This window comes from Anguilla rostrata, chromosome 17 (genome assembly GCF_018555375.3).
Source record: "Anguilla rostrata isolate EN2019 chromosome 17, ASM1855537v3, whole genome shotgun sequence".
Taxonomy (NCBI): Eukaryota; Metazoa; Chordata; class Actinopteri; order Anguilliformes; family Anguillidae; genus Anguilla; species Anguilla rostrata.
In genome coordinates this window covers 5,536,909-5,559,607 of record NC_057949.1, presented here as the reverse complement: position 1 = coordinate 5,559,607, position 22,699 = coordinate 5,536,909, and the positions used below count along the sequence as shown (strand labels likewise).

General features: G+C 48.6%; 1 protein-coding gene across 1 annotated transcript in view; it reads right to left on the bottom strand.

Annotated features, from left to right (window-relative positions):
- Positions 1-1,236: 1,236 nt before the first annotated feature.
- The window catches only part of LOC135243431 (BAI1-associated protein 3-like), an 82,095-nt gene continuing 60,632 nt past the window's right edge, over positions 1,237-22,699 (bottom strand). Inside the window, 26 exon segments of the mRNA XM_064315264.1 lie at positions 1,237-2,521; positions 3,231-3,436; positions 4,199-4,322; positions 5,977-6,097; positions 6,523-6,606; positions 6,704-6,775; positions 7,060-7,168; positions 9,433-9,512; positions 10,018-10,086; positions 10,558-10,773; positions 11,581-11,676; positions 12,643-12,786; positions 13,655-13,778; positions 14,418-14,569; positions 14,942-14,993; positions 15,668-15,765; positions 15,938-15,994; positions 16,113-16,203; positions 16,836-16,960; positions 17,521-17,638; positions 18,978-19,081; positions 19,434-19,526; positions 19,650-19,757; positions 20,058-20,154; positions 20,831-20,908; positions 22,054-22,098. Of these exon segments, the coding sequence (XP_064171334.1) occupies positions 2,418-2,521; positions 3,231-3,436; positions 4,199-4,322; positions 5,977-6,097; positions 6,523-6,606; positions 6,704-6,775; positions 7,060-7,168; positions 9,433-9,512; positions 10,018-10,086; positions 10,558-10,773; positions 11,581-11,676; positions 12,643-12,786; positions 13,655-13,778; positions 14,418-14,569; positions 14,942-14,993; positions 15,668-15,765; positions 15,938-15,994; positions 16,113-16,203; positions 16,836-16,960; positions 17,521-17,638; positions 18,978-19,081; positions 19,434-19,526; positions 19,650-19,757; positions 20,058-20,154; positions 20,831-20,908; positions 22,054-22,098 (2,767 nt within the window). The 3' untranslated portion in view covers positions 1,237-2,417.

Here is a 22,699-nt window from a genome sequence, read left to right as displayed (position 1 = left end):
CTCCCTGCAGTTCCCACACACTCCCTACAGAGTCAACACACTCCCCGTAGAGCCCACACCCTCCCTGCACTTCCCACACACTCCCTACAGTCAACGCACTCCCTGCAGTTTCCACACACTCCCTGCAGTTCCCACACACTCCCTACAGAGTCAACACACTCCCCGTAGAGCCCACACACTCCCTGCACTTCCCACACACTCCCTACAGAGTCAACGCACCCCCTACAGTTTCCACACACTCCCTGCAGTTCCCACACACTCCCTACAGTTTCCACACACTCCCTGCAGTGCCCATACACTCCCTGCAGTGCTCACACACTCCCTGTAGAGCCCACACACACCCTACAGAGCCCACACACTCCCTACAGAGCCTACACACTCCCTGCAGTGCCCACACACTCCCTACAGTGCTCACACACTCCCTGCAGTGCCTACACACTCCCTGTAGAGCCCACACACTCCCTGCAGTTTTCACACACTCCCCGTAGAGCCTACACACTCCCTACAGAGCCCACACACTCCCCGTAGAGCTCACACACTCCCTACAGAGCCCACACACTCCCTACAGAGCCCACACACTCCCTCCAGAGCTCACACACTCCCTACAGAGCCCACACACTCCCCGTAGAGCTCACACACTCCCTACAGAGCCCACGCACTCCCCGTAGAGCTCACACACTCCCTACAGACCACACACACTCCCTACAGAGCCCACACACTCCCTGCATGTTCAGAACCACCACCATAAACATGTTTCACTATGGAACAGATTCAACTGATTTGACTCCAATAAACCTGAAATTCTGACATCATACCTTCCCTACCCAATCCCCCCCCTCCTTGAAATTAGTCTTATTCCCACATTTGAAACATTCAGTGTTAAAACTTGGGCAGGGTGTGGATTATTTAGCCCAAAGCTTCAGGACATCGGTAGAGCGCACGCGCTGGCGAAGCTGTGTGGGATTCCCTCGTGTTTGTTCATTAGCAACCGTCTGACCGCGGGCCCGCGGAGGACAGGCCCGAAACCTCTGCAGACCCCGGCGGCGGGGCCGTGTGACCGTTACCACGGCAGCGCGCCTGTCAGTCAGACGGGTTTCTCCCCCGCCACTCGGGGTGAGCCGTCGCGAGGGGAGAAGGGAGAGAGTGATGTAGATGAGGTGGTGGAGGAGGAGGAGGAGGAGGAGGAGGGCGTGCCGAGCGCCAGACACCGTTTACGAGCAAAGACAGCGACTGCAGTGCGGTAGTCTGTGTTTATTTCATCTGGAAAACACAGAGAAGCCCGTTCCCGGCTTCTGCTACATTGAAAACCTTGTACTGTGCCTTGCTGGGGGCGAGTCCAGCATCTTTAAAAACCTTTTTTTTTTTACGCCTCATTTTTAAAGCATTACTGCAGCCCTTCTCATCAAATTCCCCAATATTAAATATACTTGCCCCGCCCGCTTTGGGCTGTATAACTCTCTCCGCTCTTAAATTGCAAATTGTATGCAGTGCGTCAGAAAAACTAGAAATCAATACCATATTACTGTAGGCATAAACATATCTATCAGAAATCAGTTTCAAGGACTGTTTTCTCACGACTAATATTGGCAACTGGTAACTCATAGAATTAATGAACAGGGCTACAGTCACACTTCAAAATGGAAACATGCTGTCAAAATCATGTCGTTAGAATGTCGTAATTAAAGAGAAGACATCTGAAGTAACAGCTACATGGGTAGGGCGCTAATGCCCCCCCCCCTCGGGCGAACTCGGACAGAGAAAAAGACTCCAGAAAATTTTACCTGGGTGTGCACCGTGAAAGGGGTGCTTCTGACTGTTTTTTTTTTTTTTTTTTTAAAACCAAGTTTCAAAATCACTTCGACGACATGCACACGTATCTCTCAGTACAGCTGACAGTGAAGTACAACTTTTTAGGCAAGACCACAGGAACTGGTTGTCGACGAAAATCACCCTCCGTCCCAAAGAGTTACAAAACCACGACAATTCAGCACAGTTCAAGGAGGACCCATTAACACCCACGGTTACAAATGACCAATGCGGGACTGCGCTTCAAGAGCCACAAACGAATTACTGTATGCTCATCTTAAAAAAAATATATCATCACTTAAGAACGAGAAAACATTTATAAGAATATCCTCTTCACAAATCGACTTTTTAAAAAATAAGCAAACGAGGTTATGCCACGGTTAGAAAATATAAATACAGCACCGCAACGGGACCTTTGCCACAGACGAGAAAAAAAACGACGATGGTCTTTTGCCGCCTTTGTCAAAAATTTTACAAAAAGCACATGTACCGGAGCACTTTCCTTTCCGACTCGTACGCACACGCTATAGTACAACCAGTAGAAAATCACAAGTGTTGAGAGATTTTTCTTTTTTTTTTTATCGAATACCGGAAACGCCGAGTTTTTTTTTTTACTCCTCTTCCATCGCCTTCTCGATCTCTTTCAACCGCCGCACGAACTCCTGCGCTTCTCGGTCGGCGGTTCGGGCCTCCAGCATCTTCACGATGGACTTCTCTGTTCGGGAGAGACAAGCGGAGCCAAAATGGAGGCTAGAATTATCCTGTCGTATAATATAGCCCTCTGGAGGGAAGTGCAATAGCAATTATGGCATTATGTAATTATCGCTTTCTTTATAAGGAGCAGAGTCCTGCCTCCTTCTGTATTTCCCTCTTTGTTAAAATGTGGGAAATCGGAGCGGGTAACGGACGAAGATGGGATCGCGGAACAGAACGCACCGGCAGGGAATTGATCCCCCCAGTCACACGAGGTCCATATAAAAGGTGGCAATTGGCCACCTTAAAAAAATGTATTAATTTTATTTTCTCAATGCGTTCTGTCCTGCAAAGGCTTGCACTTTATGTTGAAAACATAAAAGTCTGAACTGGGCTGTTCTTTCAAACTATATTAGAAACAGGTAGCCATCGATAAGCACATTTAGCTAAGCATTCGGCTGACTAGTTACCCTCCACGGACAGGGAAGAGGAACAGCGAGAATCGATCGATAGCTAGCTAACTGTAACTATAGCTTTACCGGGCTATGCAAGTGAAAGCTAGCTAGTACATCGCAAATTATCTGGAGCACAGCTGGCTAGCTAGATAGTTACTTAAAAACTGCAGGTTGTACAAAAGCCTTCACAGCACTTGACATTTCGTGAAATTTTTTCATAAATCTACAACAAAATAATGGTATGAGAACGTTTTAGGAGAGATGGGGGTGATTTACCGCTGGGTTTGGTGCGGGACAGATGCAGGATGACCGGGGGCAGGTTCTTCCCCCCCGCCGAGGCGCTCGGACGGCCCGGCCAGCAGAAGTCGCTCAGGGGGGCGACGGCGTCCCCGGCGAAGTCGTTGGTGGACAGCCAATCGTAATCCATCACAGTGAAGGTCACGCAGGCGTACCTGTTCCTGTACTGCTCTGGGCTGACGTGGCTGAGGGGGGAAAAGGGCAGAGATGGGGAGAGTGCTCCAGGGCCAAGTGCATTTCCTGCATTACCTGCACAACACTACCTGCATTATTACCTGCCACAGCACAGACACATGCGCTACATGGCCAAAAGTAAGTGAACACCTGACATCCAACATCTCATCCAAAATTAACTGGAGTTGATCCAACTTTTGCTGCTATAACAACCTGCGCTCTTCTGGGAAGACGCTCAACCACTGTACTAGACATTGGAGCATTGTGCCAGGGATTTGCTTCCATTCAGCCAGGAGAGTATTAATGAGGTCGGGCACTGATTGGGGCGATAAGGCCTGGCTCGCAGTTGGCTTTCCAGTTGATCCCAAAGGTGTTGGATGGGGTTGAGGTTCAGGGCTCTGTGCAGGCCAGTCAAGTTCTTCCACACAATTCTCGAAAAAACCGTTTCTGTATGGGCCTTGCCGTGTGGCCGGGGGCACTGTCATACTGACAAAAGGAAAGGGCCTCGCATGACGGAGTGTAGCACAGTGGGTAAGGAACTGGGCTCGTAACCAAAAGGTTGCAGGTTCGATTCCCGGGTGAGGACACTGCCGTTGTACCCTTGAGCAAGGTACTTAACTGGAATTGCTTCAGTATATATCCAGCTGTATAAATGGATACAATGTAAAATGCTATGTAAAAAGTTGTGTAAGTCGCTCTGGATAAGAGCGTCTGCTAAACGCCTGTAATGTAATGTAATGCATGACTACGCACGGCCGGTGGAGGTCACTCACAAGTAGAAAAGCTCATCGAAGACGGGGTGCAGGGTTTTGGGTTTGACTTGGGTGCGCTGGCTCTTCGCATTGGGGAAGAGGTGGTGGGGACAGAGCTCCACGATGACGAAGGGGTCACTCAGCCCTAAGAGAGAGAGAGATAGGCACAGTGATGAAGGGGTCACTCAGCCCTAAGAGAGAGAGACAGGCACAGTGATGATGGGGTCACTCAGCCCTAAGAGAGAGAGAGACAGGCACAGTGATGATGAGGTCACTCAGACCTAAGAGAGAGAGACAGGCACAGTGATGATGAGGTCACTCAGACCTAAGAGAGAGAGACAGGCACAGTGATGATGAGGTCACTCAGCCCTAAGGGAGAGAGAGACAGGCACAGTGATGAAGGGGTCACTCAGCCCTAAGAGAGAGAGAGACAGGCACAGTGATGAAGGGGTCACTCAGCCCTAAGAGAGAGAGAGACAGGCACAGTGATGAAGGGGTCACTCAGCCCTAAGAGAGAGAGAGAGACAGGCACAGTGATGAAGGGGTCACTCAGACTAGAGAGAGAGACAGGCACAGTGATGAAGGGGTCACTCAGACCTAAGAGAGAGAGAGACAGGCACAGTGATGATGAGGTCACTCAGCCCTAAGAGAGAGAGAGACAGGCACAGTGATGAAGGGGTCACTCAGCCCTAAGAGAGAGAGAGACAGGCACAGTGATGAAGGGGTCACTCAGCCCTAAGAGAGAGAGACAGGCACAGTGATGAAGGGGTCACTCAGACCTAAGAGAGAGAGAGACAGGCACAGTGATGATGGGATCACTCAGCCCTAAGAGAGAGAGAGACAGGCACAGTGATGATGAGGTCACTCAGACCTAAGAGAGAGAGACAGGCACAGTGATGAAGGGGTCACTCAGCCCTAAGAGAGAGAGAGACAGGCACAGTGATGATGAGGTCACTCAGCCCTAAGGGAGAGAGACAGGCACAGTGATGAAGAGGTCACTCAGACCTAAGAGAGAGAGACAGGCACAGTGATGAAGGGTCACTCAGACCTAAGGAGAGAGAGACAGGCACAGTGATGATGAGGATCACTCAGCCTAAGAGAGAGAGAGACAGGCAGTGATGATGAGGTCACCAGACTAGAGAGACAGGCACAGGATGAGGTCCTCAGCTAAGGAGGGACAGGCACAGTGATGAGGTCACTCAGCCTAAGAGAGAGAGAAGGAGCAGGAGGAAGAGGAGGTCAGCTAGGAGAGAGGCAGGACAGGAGAGAGGAGGTGCAGGTGAGGAGAGAGAGGACAGGAGGAGGGAAAGCAAGAGAGAGAGGCAGGAGGAGAGAGGAGGTGCAGGTGAGGAGAGAGGAGGAGCAGGAAAGGAGAAAGCAAGAGCAGGAGAGGAGAGAGGAGGTGCAGGTGAGGAGAGAGGAGGAGCAGGAGGAGAGAGCAGGAGCAGGAGAGGAGAGAGGAGGCAAGGTGAGTAGAGAGCAGGAGCAGGAGAGGAGAGAGGAGGTGGGAGAGAGGAGCAGGAGAGGAGAGGAGAGAGGAGAGCAGGGGAGAGGAGGAGAGGAGAAGGAGGTCAGGTGAGGAGAGAGGAGGTGCAGGTGAGGAGAGAGGAGGAGCAGGAGAGGAGAGAGGAGGTGCAGGAAAGGAGAGAGCAGGAGCAGGGGAGGAGAGAGGAGGTGCAGGTGAGGAGAGAGCAGGAGCAGGAGAGGAGAGAGGAGGAGCAGGTGAGGAGGGAGGGAAGGTGGTGGTTTGTGGCTACGCATCGTGTCCAGATGTACAGGGCCGCTTGACTCGGGCTCACCGTTAGCATCCAGGGCGATGATCTCGGCGGCGTGTAGGATCTCCACGGTGAGCCGCTGCTCGGGGGCCTCGTAGTAGCACTTCACACTGATCCGCCCGAAGCGGCTGTGCTTGAGAATCCTCTGGAAGACAAGCCGTCAGTCAGAGCGCGCAACACAAACACCCAGGCGCCGCAGCTTTGAGTCCGCCCTCGGCCGCTCGAGGGGTTTCTAATAAAAGATTCGTACGGTTTGTACAGTCCGATGTGCCAGACGGTCGTAATTCGGCAGACAGACAAGTCAACGGCACTTTCAGAAAACCAGCGGCATCCTTCCGCAGGTTCAGCCTCACGTGTAAATTGAAAATAAAAATGCAACCCAAGCCGTTGCTGAAGTGTACTACTGAGTATTTATAGTGTGGTAATCGGTCCGGGTGGCCCTTTAAATGTGGGATTATTATTCTCCGGAGTGTTTCCGGAGGAGGCGCGTGCGAGAGAGAGATCCGTCGGCGTGACGGAGCGGCTCGCTACGCTTCCGCCGGCGCCCGACGCAGCCGGACCCGGCCCTACCTGCTGGGCGATCTTCTCCAGGAAGTACTGCTCGATCAGCTCGTTAGACGAGCACTTGTTCAGACGAAGCTCGTCCTCCAGGGCCTGCAACGGCAGAGTGTGTTAGCCAGCGGCAGGAAGTGAGCAAAGCCGAAACGGCCCCGGGGTGGGGGAGGGGGGGGGGGGCGCTCAACATTCATACCTTATAGTCTCCGCTTCGGAGATCCTCCAGAGCCAGCCCCTCCCCGTCCGCATGGAAGAACTCCACCAAGGCCTGAGAGGAGGAGGAGAGCACTGGTCATTCAGAGCTCATTACTGTGAGTCAGAGTAAAACACACTCTATCAGTTCCAACTCTCACAAAAGCTCAGTTTTCAGTTTCTGTGATTTTAACGTGTGCACAACTGTTTGTAGACATAGCAGCGGGTTTCTCATTGGCTGGAAGGTAATATAAAACAGCATGTGTTCTCATTGGCTGGAAGGTAATATAAAACAGCATGTGTTCTCATTGGCTGGAAGGTGATACTATGTGCCTGCGACCCACTCCCATGTTGTCTGACCTCCATGGTGTAGTGGAACCTTCCGTAGAACTCCATCTGCACGCCTCGGTTCTCCGTCACCGTGTCGAAGATCATCCGGAGAACCTGCTCCCACAGGCTGTGCAGAACTCTGGGATACAGGAGGACCGGGAGGGCAGAACCCCACACAGAGGCTGGTTACTTAGGGCCAGGCACAGTAAATCACCTCAAACAGGCATCTCAAAAACTTCATACCAAAGGAATGCTGCTTAAGCCTTCATTAAGCATGCATAGAGCCTTCATTAACACATCATAACATCCATATAAATCAAATTCATTGTTCATAAGGATGACATAGCACATCTACAGAAGCGACTGACAAAATGTCCTATATAAAATGCATATGAAGGGTTTACGAATAAACTATATCACATTGAAAGGTCTGGTAATAGAGATGTTATAAGCTGCATGAAGAGCTGTACAGTGATTAGACAGTAGATTAGATTAGATCAGACAGTAGATTCAATTTCCTGGATTTGAAATGGTCAGAGGAATGCAATCAAACCGAGGAGAACTCTTGTCAAAAACAATATCTGAATGGAAATGAAGAATTATTGAATTGCGAAATGGCCTTTCGTTCTTTGCATCGAGTGCAAGCAGGCATGACTAAGCATTTAGAATTGAGCCCTCCGACTGGTGACAGCACAGAGCCCTTTCAGAACAGCAAAGAGTGAAATGAGGCATCGGAAAAGAGCTAATCTTCCCCGCGGAGAGCTCTCCGATCAATTAAACGCACCGAGAATGATAAAAACATAAAAAATAAAAGATCTCGCCGGTTCACGGGCGTGCATTTTTGTGCACAGCCAGGATTTTATTACGTTTTTAATTTTTAAAAAAAGCTGAGCTGCCGCTCGTAAATCTACGGAGGCCTGAAAACACAAACCCTTGCGCTCCGTTCTGTTTCTAAGAAACAGAATTGGCATGAAATTGCAGAAACCGTATTTACTAAGCAGATTTACTAAGAATGTCGGGACTAGTTCCAGGTGTAGGTATGAGGCATTCTTCCCCAGAAACATGGGTCTTATGTATCAAAGAGACAAGTGGGGCTGGAGGTGCAGTATGCATGTGATCTACATTGTCATCGACGTGCGTTCTTAATGTCGTCATTTTAGGTACAGCAAAAATGTCTGGTCAATCCCACAGTTTAATCTAAACCATTTCATAATGTTGATACACTATTAGGCCAGTGAACAGTTCATACTGAAAATATTAAGTATTTCTAGATTTTCAATTAAAGGCAATTGACCACAACAGAGTATGTAGCATATGCATGTAGAGTCGTGGAAATAATGGGCGGAGAAACTATAAGTGTGGCTGATACTGAATTCCGTTGAATTTAATGAAGTTCACGCAAAAAGATCCACTGAGAGAATCTTTGCAGCCAGAATCACACAATTTCAACTCCCCAAGCGAGAAATAAGCAAACGGTACAGGTTGAGCAGCCACGCAATAATTAAAGCTGGGAGTTTGTCGCAAAAAATATTGGCAAAGTCACAGAACAGTCATGGAGAAATCGTTAAAAAATCACGGAAGACTGGAAAAGAGGGCAGAAATCACAGTGTTTTTTTTTTAATTACTAAAATTAACCATCAGATCTCATGCAGAGCAGCAGGAAATTATCTAAACAGCACGCGCAACTGTAACGACAGTAACAAGTGCATGAAGTTTTTAATAAAAATAGGTGAACAGTTGCCGCTAGTACAAAAAATATGTATTATAGTTACCATTCAAAACTACTAAAAATCATGGAAAGCACTAAACATGGAGAAAGACCTGGAACTGACAGAAAAATAGACAAAAATTATGGAATCTCTGCCACCTACGACTTCTGTGACAAACACCCAGCCATAGAAGTAATTACTCTTCTGGGAGAAATAAAAGATGACCCAGAAACTCCCATACAACCTGCCCAGTCCAGTCCAGGCACCCACATACCCTCGTCAGGCCGCTTTTTGTGCAGCAAGTTTTACGTATTAACATCTTTACATCTTAAAGATTTTACCTAATGCTTATGACACACATAATAAAATGCATGGAATTAATTCCCATTTTTTACCAAGAGTTCTCCAGTAAATATTCCAGATTCAATGGTTCAGGCTCAGGAAATAAAAGAGTCCTTAGGCTTTGTCTTCATAGGGGAACTAATTTTAGTCCCTTTGTGAAACCCTCTGTGGTAGGTGTGAAAAGTGTGAACTCTCCCAGATTGAAGCGTTTCGCCCATCAAAGAACCCTCGAGCTGGATGGGTTTTCTCTACAGAGCCTTTCTGAACGCTTTCTCACAAGAGCGCAATGAGAATGACAGCATTTCAGTTGGAGACGCACACATGCAGGTTTTGAGTCGTATAAAGCAGTCACCTGGCCAGGTTCTCCTTCACCAAAGACTCGCTGAGGATGACCAAAGTGTCGTGTAGATACTTCATCAGAGGGGATATGGCCTGGAGCAGGGGAGAAATATTATTATTATTATTATTATCATTGTTGTTCTTCTCGTTGAAGCAACCCATATTGAAAGAAGCATCAGTAAGAAGTGCTGAGCGGGCAGATCTGGCTCAAGTACTTGAAACCATTCATCTTTAAATTCGAGCCTAGAAAATTTTCAACAAATCCTGAGACTAAGCAAAATGTACATATGATCAAATAGAATAAGAATTATTTTTATGAACTGTGGTAAAAATAGATGCATCCTTCGCTAATAAACTGTAAGAAGTTTACCGGAATTCAAAGGGTTAACGTGTTTTCAAATAACTTATTTGATTCCGGTCTGTGGGAGAGTGAGGCTTCATATACTAGCTATGACTCACCCAGTTGTTTTCTATACCAAGCAAAGTCATTTTGACCGGCTCAAATCAGTCAATGATTGACAGGTAGGTACACCCACAGTGAGACTCATGATCCCTCCCATTTCCCATCACGCCCAATGACTGGTGAGCGCATGCTTACATCATCATTCTGAATGGAGTCTGGAGATAGGCTGATGTGCTGTATGTATTTCCTCAAATCTACCAGCACCTGAAACACAGAAACAAAGTAAGGGACTGGATAGTTTTAGAAAACAGATCTATATAAATATAATCAGGCTAATCTAACCATGGCTAAATATCTTAAAAGGTGCTTCAGGAGGGTTTTTGTTTGGAATTCACAAGCTTTTATAAACCGCGTTTGCAAGCCTTAGCGGCCTTGATTCAATCAACATATGTCCTTAACTTTACTCCTGTCTCCTCCTCTCCCTCATTCTCTTTCTCCCCGTCTCCTTCTCTCTCCTTGTCTCCTCCTCTCTCTCCCTCATTCTCAGTCACCCTGTCTCCTTGCTCTCTCTTTCTCATTCTCCCTGTCTCATCCTCTGTCTCATTCCCATTCTCCATCTAACCGGCAGGTGATACCCACTGGTTTTCAGGTAAGCTTCACTGAAGAAATAATCACATAAAACCATACCATGTGACTACCATCAGCTGGGGATAGCGCCCCCCCACCCCCCCGCACCTTGTCGGTGAGGTGCGTGATCATGCGCTTGGCCTCCCTCTGCAGCTCCATGTCCACGTTGTAGAGCTGGGCGTTCAGGGCCTTGTTGACCTGCTCCCTGCCCTCAAGGCCGCACGACTCCTCCATGGCCTGCTCCAGCCCCGCCCAGTCCAGGTCCCGCGGCATGTTGCCCAGGAAACCCCGCACGTGCTCAATGTTGTTCAGCGCCACGCACAGCTGCCGGCCGCGGGAGAGGTCGGGGAGGGCGTGACAAACAGAGAACGACAGGGAGGAGAAATTAAGAAGAAGAAGACGACGAGAAGGAGGACAGCATTTGGAGAACGGGGCGGAAAATGGGAGGCAGATGTAAACACACGTTTCCAGGGAGATGGTGGTCAAGAAACAGGGCTTGAATACCAGAGGTTGCAGGTTTGATTCCCAAGCGTGACACTGCTGTAGTACTCCCAGATTACTCCAGTACAATACCAGCTGTATAGATGGATGATGTGCAAATGTAGTGTTTCCAGATAAACCCTGTCCAAGCATGTTTCCCTCTAGAGAATTAATGCGCTCCATGACTGTGTGACAAGAACCATCATGTTCGCCGCATTGATGTGTGTGCTGACCGGTGTCCAGAGTCCGTACCTGGGTGGTGAGGTCTTACCTGGCTGGTGTGGTTTTACCTGGATGGTGAGATCTTACCTGGCCTGTGAGGTTTTACCTGCACAGTGAGGTCTAGCCTATACTGTGAGGTCTTACTTGTACTGTGAGGTTTTACCTGCACAGTGAGTTCTTACCTGTACTGTGAGGCCTTACCTGGATGGTGAGGTCGCACCTGTACTGTGAGGTTTTACCTGCACAGTGAGGCCTTGCCTGTACTGTGAGGCCTTACCTGGATGGTGAGGTCACACCTCTACTGTGAGGTTTTACCTGCACAGTGAGGCCTTGCCTGTACTGTGAGGCCTTACCTGGATGGTGAGGTCACACCTCTACTGTGAGGTTTTACCTGCACCGTGAGGCCTTGCCTGTACTGTGAGGCCTTACCTGGATGGTGAGGCACCTCTACGTGAGGTTTTATCCTTCCTCTTAATGAGGGACTACGGCCGAGTAAGTCGCAAGAACAGCTGCACTGCAGAAATCCTGCAGGGGAGGAACAGCCCCGCCGATCAGAGCCCCGCCCTCCTGCCGCCTGAATTACACGCTATACCGCCAGCCAAGTGCATTACACAGCGCGTTACACTGCCAACTGTGTGCATTACACAGTGCGTTACACAGCCAACTGTGTGCATTACAGTGTGTTACACAGCCAGCGGTGTGCATTACACAGTGCGTTACACTGCCAACTGTGTGCATTACACAGTGTGTTACACAGCCAGCGGTGTGCATGACACAGTGTGTTACACAGCCAGCCGAGTGCATTACACAGCGTGTTACACAGCCAGCGGCGTGCATTACACAGTGTGTTACACAGCCAGCGGTGTGCATTACAGTGTGTTACACAGCCAGCGGTGTGCATTACACAGTGTGTTACACAGCCAACTGTGTGCATTACACAGTGTGTAACACAGCCAGCGGTGTGCATTACACAGTGTGTTACACAGCCAGCGGCGTGCATTACACAGTGTGTTACACTGCCAACTGTGTGCATTACACAGTGTGTTACACAGCCAGCGGTGTGCATTACAGTGTGTTACCATGCCAACTGTGTGCATTACACAGTGTGTTACACAGCCAACTGTGTGCATTACACAGTGTGTTACACAGCCAGCCGAGTGCATGACACAGTGCGTTACACAGCCAGCCGAGTGCATGACACAGTGCGTTACACAGCCAGCGGTGTGCATGACACAGTGTGTTACATAGTGCCTTACTAGGGTAACACTGCTTGTACACCATGAAGTCTCCATGACTGTGTCATAAACATAGTATGACATGTCACAACCAGTCATAACAGGGTGTTACAGCCTATGAAGAATTTCATGCAACAATACATTGTGACAGTGTTACGACATTTGTCATGCACTATAGTACATGGTTGTGACTGGATGCAGCAGGTGTTACACCATGCTCATGGCAGCATTATGAAGGGGTGGGAAAGACACTCACGTCTGTCAGCCGGGTCACAAAGATGAAGGCTCCCGCCGAATCGGGCCAGTCCAGCTGGACCCAGAAGTCCCGCACCTGAGTGAAGCAGGAAGTGATGTCCACCGCAGAGCTGCTGTGCTTGGCCAGGCTGTGGATGGGAGCCAGCTGCTCCGAACAGAACAGATTCACTGATTCACTGACTCGCTCACGGACTCACTGACTGACTCACTCACTGTCTGACTCATTGACTCAGTCACTGTCTGGCTCACTGACTTACTGACTCACGGACTCACTGACTGTCTGACTCAGTGACTCACTCACTGACTTACTGACTCACTCACAAACTCACTGACTGTCTGGCTCACTGACTCACGCACTGTCTGGCTCATTGACTTACTCACTGTCTGGCTCACTGACTACTGCACAGACTCTGACTTCTGACTCAACTCCTCACTGACTTACTGACTCACTCACGGACTCACTGACTATCTGACTCAGTGACTCGCTCTCTGACTTACTGACTCACTCACAAACTCACTGACTTACTGACTCAATGACTCACGACTGCTGGCTCACTGACTCACGACTGTCTGCTCATGATACTCACGTCTGCTCAATGCTCTGCTAAATGACTGTATGATAATGTATGTCAATGTATGACCCTCGACCTACTGACTCACTCACTGACGTCGGCTCACACTACTCACTGCTGGCTCACTTACTTACTGACTCACTCACTGACACAATCACTGACATACTGACTCATTCATTGGCTCACTGACTGACTGACTCACTCATTCAGTCACTGAGGGATGCACATGCACACACATACAAACACACACTCAGATACAGACCCACACTTCACCATTCAGCTGAAAATAATTACTACGATATTTAAATCCACGTGGGAGTAAACACATTATCTGACTCACTGGTTCGAGCAGATAATTGCCATTTAAACTGTGAAAATGGCTTTTAGTTATTTAGATTAAATGGGTCATTTCTTTTGTACTAAAGAGACGCCCCCCCTCACCTGATCCTCCTCTACCGCTCTGCGGATCCGGTCACATGACTTCTGGTGAACTATCTGCAGCCACTTGTGAATGGAGGTCTTGAACCAGTTATGAAACCCCGTCAGGGATAACATCTTAGCATCCCTGCAAGGAATCAGGGAGTTAAGCAAGTGTTAGCGTGCGAGTGTGAGCGTGTCTGTGAATGTGTGAGTGTGAATGTGAGCGTGTCTGTGAATGCGAGTGTGAGCATGTCTGTGAATGTTATGCGAGTGTGAGACTGTCTATGAATGTGAGCGTGTCTGTGAATATGAGTGTGAGCGTGTATGCGAATGCGAGTGTGAGGGTGTCTTGTATTTTTATTTATTTTTATTTTTCCATAGATTGCGTTGTTGCCGTTCTCGTTGTTAGTGTTAATCAGTTTAACCATCAGGGTCCAAGTTGAACTATGCGGTTGTTCCCTGTACTTGGACCGGTACTTCTCTCTAGGGGTTTCGTCATACTTGTTCCTGGTTATGGTTATACACTTTGTTGTACGTCGCTCTGGATAAGAGCGTCTGCCAAATGCCTGTAATGTAATGTAATGTAATGTCTGTGAACGCAAGTGTGAGTGTGAGCGTGTCTGTGAATGCGAGTGTCAGCGTGTCTGTGAATGCGACAGTGAGTGTGTCTGTGAACGTGTGTGTGAGTTTGAATGTGAGCGTGTCTGTGAATGGGAATGCGACTGTGTAAGTGTGAGCGTGTCTGTGAATGTGAACGTGAGTGTGAAAGGTTAATGACGCTCACTTGAGAGGCAGGTATTGGCGGAAGTGCTTGAGCGTCTTTAGGGAGATGTAGAGCTCGAACAGCGTCTCTCCCATCCCCTGGGTCAGCCGCGAGCCTTCCTGCTCCAGAGTCCCGCACACCTTCTCCATGGTAACGCTCACATGGTCAGCCACCTGGGGGGAAGAGCAGCGGCCCAGCCAGTGAACCGGGTGGGGGGCGGGGACAGAGCACTGGGGGTCTTACACGGGCAAAAGTAACGATTTGCATCGTACAAGGCCTCTATTGCTTATGGGCAAATAACAGACAACTAGCCAATGTGTGCTCTACCAAATGCAAATAACACACCAAGAAAAAATGTAAACGCTAATGTCATGCAGGGAATATCACAGTGCATTTCATATCTGGGAGTTTGCTTTTTAAAATCTTGACAGAAAATGTGCCTGAAGTGAAAATAGCTTAATTAACAATAACACAGACAGAATGTTTTGTTTGATAGGCAGATCATTTCAGTTGTGGACTGAACAGTGGGGAATTAAAGTCCCTACCAGTTTTTCCAGCTGCCGGTAGGAGATACTGAAGAAGTCCACTTTCACAGAACTGAGAGAAAAAAACAGACATCAAATTCACGGCCCAAATATAACAAGGCAGCTCAAAAATCTAAGAAGGCTATCCATTACATTACATTACATTATATCCCACAAATCCAAGGCTATTCTCGCTATTCTCTCAGTTAAAAGGCTGTGACAACTAAGCACAGAGGTTTTCAGCGCCGCTGTGTCATTGAGGTAATCGTGCTTCAGTACTGCAGCAGAGCTAATCATATTTCAGCACTGCTCACTGCAGCAGAGCTAATCATATTTCAGCACTGCTCACTGCAGCAGAGCTAATCGTGTTTCAGCACTGCTCACTGCAGCAGAGCTAATCATATTTCAGCACTGCTCACTGCAGCAGAGCTAATCGTGCTTCAGTACTGCAGCACAGCTAACTGCAGTAGTGCTAATCGTGCTTCAAAACCTGCTTCACTGCAGCAGAGCTAATCGTGTTTCAGTACTGCAGCACAGCTAACTGTAGCAGCGCTAATCGTGTTTCAGCACAGCTAACTGTAGCAGCGCTAATCGTGTTTCAGCACTGCTAACTGTAGTAGTGCTAATCGTGCTTCAGCACTGCTCACTGTAGTAGTGCTAATCGTGCTTCAGTACTGCAGCAGAGCTAATCGAGCTAATCGTGTTTCAGTACTGCTAACTGTAGCAGCGCTAATCGTGTTTCAGTACCTGCTGAAGAGCTTGTTGTAGATGGTCTGCGCCTTGTGCACGTCCACGCACACCGCGTCCACCACCAGAACCAGCCGCTTCAGCTGCTCCTCCAGGCTCTGCGTGGGAACACCAAGAGGTCAGAGGTCGACCCGAGAGAACAGACCGCTCATTAAACTCAGAACTCAGACAGCAGAGACCGTCTGGCCGACGGCAGCGTTTCTTCCAGAACTTTCCCTCCCCTCGCGGTTTCGCGGAAGCGTGGGGTGGGGGGCACGAGCGCTCACTCACCCCTTCGTCCGGCTTAAACTGAGCGACGGTGGCCGCGTACCACTCCGCCGTCCCCTTCTGTCGGGGTGAGAAAGACACGCACAGGTTGAGAGATCTCGGCACGAAGGCCGGCAGCAGCGGGACAGCGCAGTGATGTCAGAAGCATCGCTGCGTTCCGTCGGGACGCCGTCCGTACCTTTATCACGGCGGAGATCTCCACGTGCAGCTGGTTGTGCAGGGGACAGACGGACCGGAAAACCGGCATGGTGTGGATGAGCCCCAGGCCCCTACGGGTCAGAGACGAGAGGACACCATGTCACCGACGTGAGCCCGTCCCGCCACCTGCCTCCCCCTCTCCCCCACCCACCTCCCCCCTCCCTATCCTCCTCCCCCCTCCCCAACCTCCTCATCCATCAGAAAGTCTTGTGTGACCACTTGTCTGTCCAATATGTTCAATGTTCATATGTGAATTGGTAACAGCACCAAAATAACATGTTGCCCCACAGACTGAACCAGAATAAGGTTGACTGTGGGGTTAGAGTTCAAAAGAAATAACTTCTCTGGGTACCTGTAACACATTTAGATCTGCGTTCTGCTGATGGAAAATACAGTAATGTTTAAGAAACATTAACCACAGAACTGCCCACTGGCTGAAAGCTCAGAAGCTCAGTATCCAGTCCAAGGAGCCCAGTGCTTCACAGAAATGACAGCGTCTCTCACAAATATATTTTTCATATATTCAGTTTGAGATGCAATCTAATGTGGCCACCCAGCTCTCCGCATGCCGGTGCCTCTTCCTATCTTCCAGCCATTCTATTTGTATAATTCATTGGGTTTGGGCAGCGGCGCGCGCTGGCGGGTCGAGTGGCGGTTAAAGGCGGTGTGTTCCCCCCGCCGCGGATTCGGGGAGGTGGCTTACCTCAGCATGAGCTGGCAGCGGACAACGGCGGTGGGGACGGAGCAGGGGAACACCTGGCGCAGGTTATGCAGCAGGGACAGGCAGTACTCCGTGTGCAGCCTGAAGCTCTCCCTCAGCTGCTCCTCCTGCATACAGGCACACGCAGCACAGAACCTTCTAGAACCGCGCGCTGCCGTGAGCGTGACAGAGCGCCTACCACTACATAACCATGTTAACTAACCCTAACCCTAACCATGTCATAATTATGCAGTGTTTTGAATCCAGTTTGTAAACTTATAATAATCTCTAATACTCACTAATAATAATAATTAGTTATGTCAAGAGAGGAGGATGTAGAGTGGAGGGTTGTAGAGAGAGGGGGATGTAGAGTGGAGGGTTGTAGAGAGAGGGGGATGTAGAGTGGAGGGTTGTAGAGGGAGGGGGATGTACAGTGGAGGGTTGTGTAGAAAGGGATGTACAGTGGAGGGTTGTGTAGAGAGAGAGGGACGTAGAGTTGTGGGTTGTAGGGAAAGGGATGTAGAGTGGAGGGTTGGGTAGAGAGAGGGATGAAGAGTGGAGGGTTATGCAGAGAGGGGGATGTAGAGCAGAGGGTTGTGTATAGAGAGAGATGTAGAGTGGAGGGTTATGTAGAGTGGGGGATCTAGAGCAAAGGGTTCGAGGACAGGACCACGTAGCGCAGACGCACCAGATCCCCTTTCACAGCCTGGCGGTCCCAGTCCTCCTCAATGGCGCCCAGAAGCTCCAGCAGGAAGGAGTAGCACATCCGCTGGGCCCGGTGATGGCTGCTATAGCAACGCCATCGTCTATAGACAGGGGGCAGACACATTACATTACATTACAGGCATTTGGCAGACGCTCTTATCCAGAGCGGCGTACAACAAAGTGTATAACCATAACCAGGAACAAATGTAGACACAAGTAACACGCTGCTTAAGTACTGCAAAGGAGGACAGTGAATTAACCCTAGAAGAGCAAGGCTTTATTCTGGGACGGGATCAGCTGAAGACCAGGCTAAACAATGCCTGCATCCTTGTGTTCGCACCGATTGGCCATCGGTCTCCATCACTATAGCACACAAAGCGATAACGGCCAATGCCCCGCCCCCAACAATCCGTAGCTACCCTATAATGTTGTAGATCAATTATCAGGGCAGGCAGCTTCTTTAAATGTCACTGGTATTTACTGTCCACCTTTAGTAGCGTGGAATAGACTATTTTCACACATCTATTTTTAGCAAGAACGTTTCCAGAGTAGTGCTGCCACCCACTACAGCAGTCTAAACACAAGCAGGTGCCTTATCAGAATTAAACCTGGCCAAGCGGCTCTTGTGATAAATTACATGCCGCTCTTTCGATGCATTAGATACAGTCTTACATGGAATCTCTACTTGGTTACACCTGGTGTTGTCTGGAGTTGTAAGAAGCAAAAAAATGCTAAAGAAATACAATTGCCACTATAGCCTAAAATTGTTTCCTTTTCAAACATCAGTTCTCATCAATTCAGACATTTTTATTTGGGTAAATAGGGACAAATAAGAGCCAATGTTCTGTAGCATTGATTCCTCGGCATGCATCTAGTTTGGTCTGATTGTCATCGTGTCCCTTTCAGAGCGCACAGGCTGGTCCAAATTATCTGAGGGCATCTGAGGCCCAAGCTTATATACTGCTTCAGTCTCTAATGAAATAATAAGGCCACCTTGTTATTAGTTTTGATTGTTAGGATCTTATTACAAGCTTCAATATCACTATCATTGTCTCAAATGCACACAGGCGCTCATTATGCAATCAAGGTGACTCCTGGAGGAGAGAGAGAATGATTCACATTTGGGTTCCAGCGCGCAGTGGGAATTTTTCATGTGATAAACAGTCTGGTTTTCTCTGTGCACTTTTATAACTGTAACAACATCGGCGCTGCGAGTATTGTTATGTTGAAGAAGTCACGGCTGGACGGAAGCATAGCATTAACACTGATGGAATAATTCAGTATTTGAACTGACAAAGCTGATCGACATGCACATACTGTAATTTGCGGTTCTAGCGTGAATGACTCACTGATTCGCAAAGCTCACAAAGACATCCGTCTGCATGTCATTTGACAAATAATTTAATAGTTTTCTACATTTCCGCCACTTCAAGAGCTTACATGATGGCTTGCTGCAGGGGTGAGAGGTCGGTTTGCACTGCATGATGGGATAGCACAGTCCACGCTGCCTGACACACCCTCCCATCCCAGCTGTAGGGCTCTGTCTACAAGGAAAGCAACAACAGCGAGTGATTTTTGCAACATTTACACATTTCAGTCTAATTCACAGCATCTCAGGAAGCATAGTGCCAGGCAGGATCGAGGCCCAGTCAGCTGGGATCGATTCCATTTAATTTCAGTCAATTCAGTAAATTCACTGAAATTCAATGCACGGATTGCCAACTGAATTTGAACTCATTTTGTTCTATGAGGATTTTAAAATGAGTGAATTGAATAAATCAACTTTTAGAGAGTGTTGAACGTTGTCAGAATTGAATTAACGCCAAACGCTGTACTCGGTGTCTTATCTTTGGCCCTGGCCTCGGGTCCGAGGGGGCGGGGCCTGCGCAGTCCCACCTGTACGCAGGCGTGCTCGTACTCCAGCATCTGGCTCAGGATCTTCTCGTGGATGGCCATGGGCGGGTCCCGCTTGCTCAGGGTCGTTTCCCTCTGAAGAGACGGGGGTCAAAGGTCACGTGGTCAAAGCTCCGGGGCACTACAGAGTGACCGCGGCGGCGGCGGCGGCAGCGGCGTGGGTTGCTGGGGGAACGCATAAGGACGGGCCGGGTGTACCTGGGAGATGAAGAGCCTGAGGATCAGGTGGCACTCCCCCTGAACCCTGGAGGCGCTGGAGCGGGGCTCCAGTTTGAACCACTTGTTGTATCCGGCCACCGGGATCTCCTGGAGCACGGGAGGGGGGCGGGGCCACACAGTGACAGTGACACAGTGACACACGACAGCGATACAGCGACAGCAATACAGCTCTCTACTGTAAACACAGCACACCATTAACATTGGAGTGCTGTGTTTACATTAACACTGGTGAACAGGTATGAATATTATGCTATTATGCTTGGTGATAAAGCTATTTCCCATTCTTGAGACAACCTCTATGCTACTAGCATTGCTACCCCTAACAGTACTATTACTACTACTGCTAGTGACACTGCTATCACTGCTGTGTTTGTGAGGGTAGCTCACGTTAATGGGGATGTTCAGACACCCCAGGAAGTCATCCGCGCTCTCCTCTGCCGCGCTCCCATTGGCTCGGACCGACTTGGCGATCTGCTTGAAGTACCTGGCGTGAGGCGAGACCCAGAGTGAGTTAAACTGAGCCGAGAGCAGCCCCCCCCCCCCCCCCCTCTGTTTGCACCATGGGACACAGTGATCTCTATGACTGCCACACACTGCTTCAGTAACTACAGGGGCCCCCAAACCTGCCTTTCGCAGGCCAGGAGTGCCGTTGGCCGTCTCCTATACCCGATTGGCCAGTCGACAGACTGATTAATGCCACCGATTGGGCCAAGATCTGACTCATCCTGGTGTCGCAGGTCTAAATCGGTCCTTCTCTGACAGTAAGAATGAGCGCTGCGGGTCTCCAGGGCCAGAGCAGAGTATCCTGGCTTTAGAGGGTAAGTGTGTAGTCACGGCGTTTGGATTTTTTGTTATGGAAATAAGGAGCTTGAACACGTCCTTTGTGGTGGGCTGATCTGTACCGAGCGTGACGTTAAGTGGCTGTGCGTGTGATATATTATTTCACAGGCTGGTGCAGTGGCTCGGTCTGATTAGTTCTGTATTAATTGGCGATAATGTTACCGCCTGTTCCGTGCCGGTACGCATTATCCCAGTGTGACAAACCGTTCGCAAGCGTTCCAATATTAACGGCTACGGAAGTGGCCTTGTGTACAAGCGTGGGGTGAATGAATAGATGTAGCGGTAAACCTGAGGTTTCCTAATCAGTCCCTCCTATTTACCTGCCCATTCCTCTCAGCCCACTGACTTCATTCAGCTTCTTGCAGGCCTCGGCAACAGAGACGTCGTCGTCGTGATCCCTGGAGAAATGCGGAGGTCAGAGGTCAGTACAGTAAAAAAAAAAAAAAAAAAAAACCTCAGATACACCAAAGAGTAAGTCGAGGTCACCAACTGTAAGAAACCCCTCCGCAAACCAAACAGCGTAAGTATCTGAGTGGTAAAGGTACGCGTGTAGTCTTACCCGGTGCTACTGGAGCGGGATTCATTTAATGTCATCTTGATTATCTGACTCCAAAATGGTGTTTTAACCTTTCCTCTGTGTTAACAGTTATGCATAGACAGAGGAAACTGCTGTCCACCGGCAGTGTTTCTCTGTAAGGATTGCTGTCTAACTTGGTAGACGCAGAGATGTCTTTGGCTTGTGTAGCCTGCGTGAATACAATTGTGTATCTTGCTACGACACTAGTGTATAGACGAGTGACTATGGGGTGCAGATGTTGTGAGTTCTATGTGTATGTTAGGACCTTAAACTGTTAGGTGTGCGGTGTTAAGAGTCAATGAGGAATGCCAGGATAAAATGAATGCAGTTTATTGTTCAGTGCGTTCAATAATTTTGACATTCTTATACAATGGTGCAAAATGTGAGTGGTGAAATGGCTGTATTAGACAGACTCCAGAGCATTTCACATTATTCCTTACTTACGGATAACATGTGACGCCATTCGGCGAATGAAAAGGACCCGGGTGAGGGCAAAAAGAAATCCCAGGGCGCTCATTCCGTCTGACATTCACCCGGTGTACATACCAGGCACTCAGAAATGATCCTCGGAAAGGTCACTGATCGGCCGTGTAAATGAACATCCCACTGAGCTGTTCATTTTCAAATACCTTTTCACATTTCACATACCTTTTCCAGAAAACAAGACAATTTCTAACTTTGATATACAAGAAAGAAAAAAAAAAAAAAACACAGCTGGAGAGTGTTCCTAAGAGTTCCTACTGAAGCAGGAACATATCTAAAAAAAAAAAAAAATGCCACCACTGTCAACGCATTGTAGGACAAGAAACATTCCGAGGCTGACACACTGTAGTACGACTGTTAATTACTCCAACCGGAGAGGAAGCACTGAGGACATGACGGCTTACAATGAAATGGGAATGGCAAACGGCAAGTGTGCGGTAATGCTGGGGGAATTAGCCGCAGCGTCGCGTAAAGCGGGCTCACCATATGTCCAGATGCAGCAGATCGCTGGTGACGTCATCGATGTCGCTGTAAAAGACACAGGGGTGGGGGTGGGGGGGGGCTTGAGTCACTGGAGAGCGTGGTTTAAAATAGCCCGCTTCGCCTTCTGATGCATCCCGACTGAGAAAACACCGATTCATTTCGACCGAAATTCGAAAACCGTCCCAGCCCTTTAAGTGAGTTTATTCCTCAAAGCCCGTGAAATTAAATGGGATGGTTCACGTGCTCCCATCGCTGGTTTGGAGCCACCTTTCACCCGCGGTCCAGTGCTGTATCGTTAAGTCGCTCGCTCAAAAAATATACAAATAAAATGCGTTCCTTAAATACTGTACATTCTTTTAAAATTTTCATTGAAAAATCTGTGTTGGAAAAATTATAGACCATTTTTGCTAACTGACAAGAAATCTTGACGATAAAATAAGTTTAGAAACACCCACATCTTAAACCTATTGCACTGTGAAATTTATTTATAATTTTACAATATATGTATTATTTTTTCCCCTGGTAATATGAATAAAATGAGAAAAACACAATTTTGGATCACAGCCAGATTGATACTGTATTATGAAACACCATCTGCATGCATAATGTTAACAGTTTGAAACTCATTTGGTTCCCAGTTTGAGGG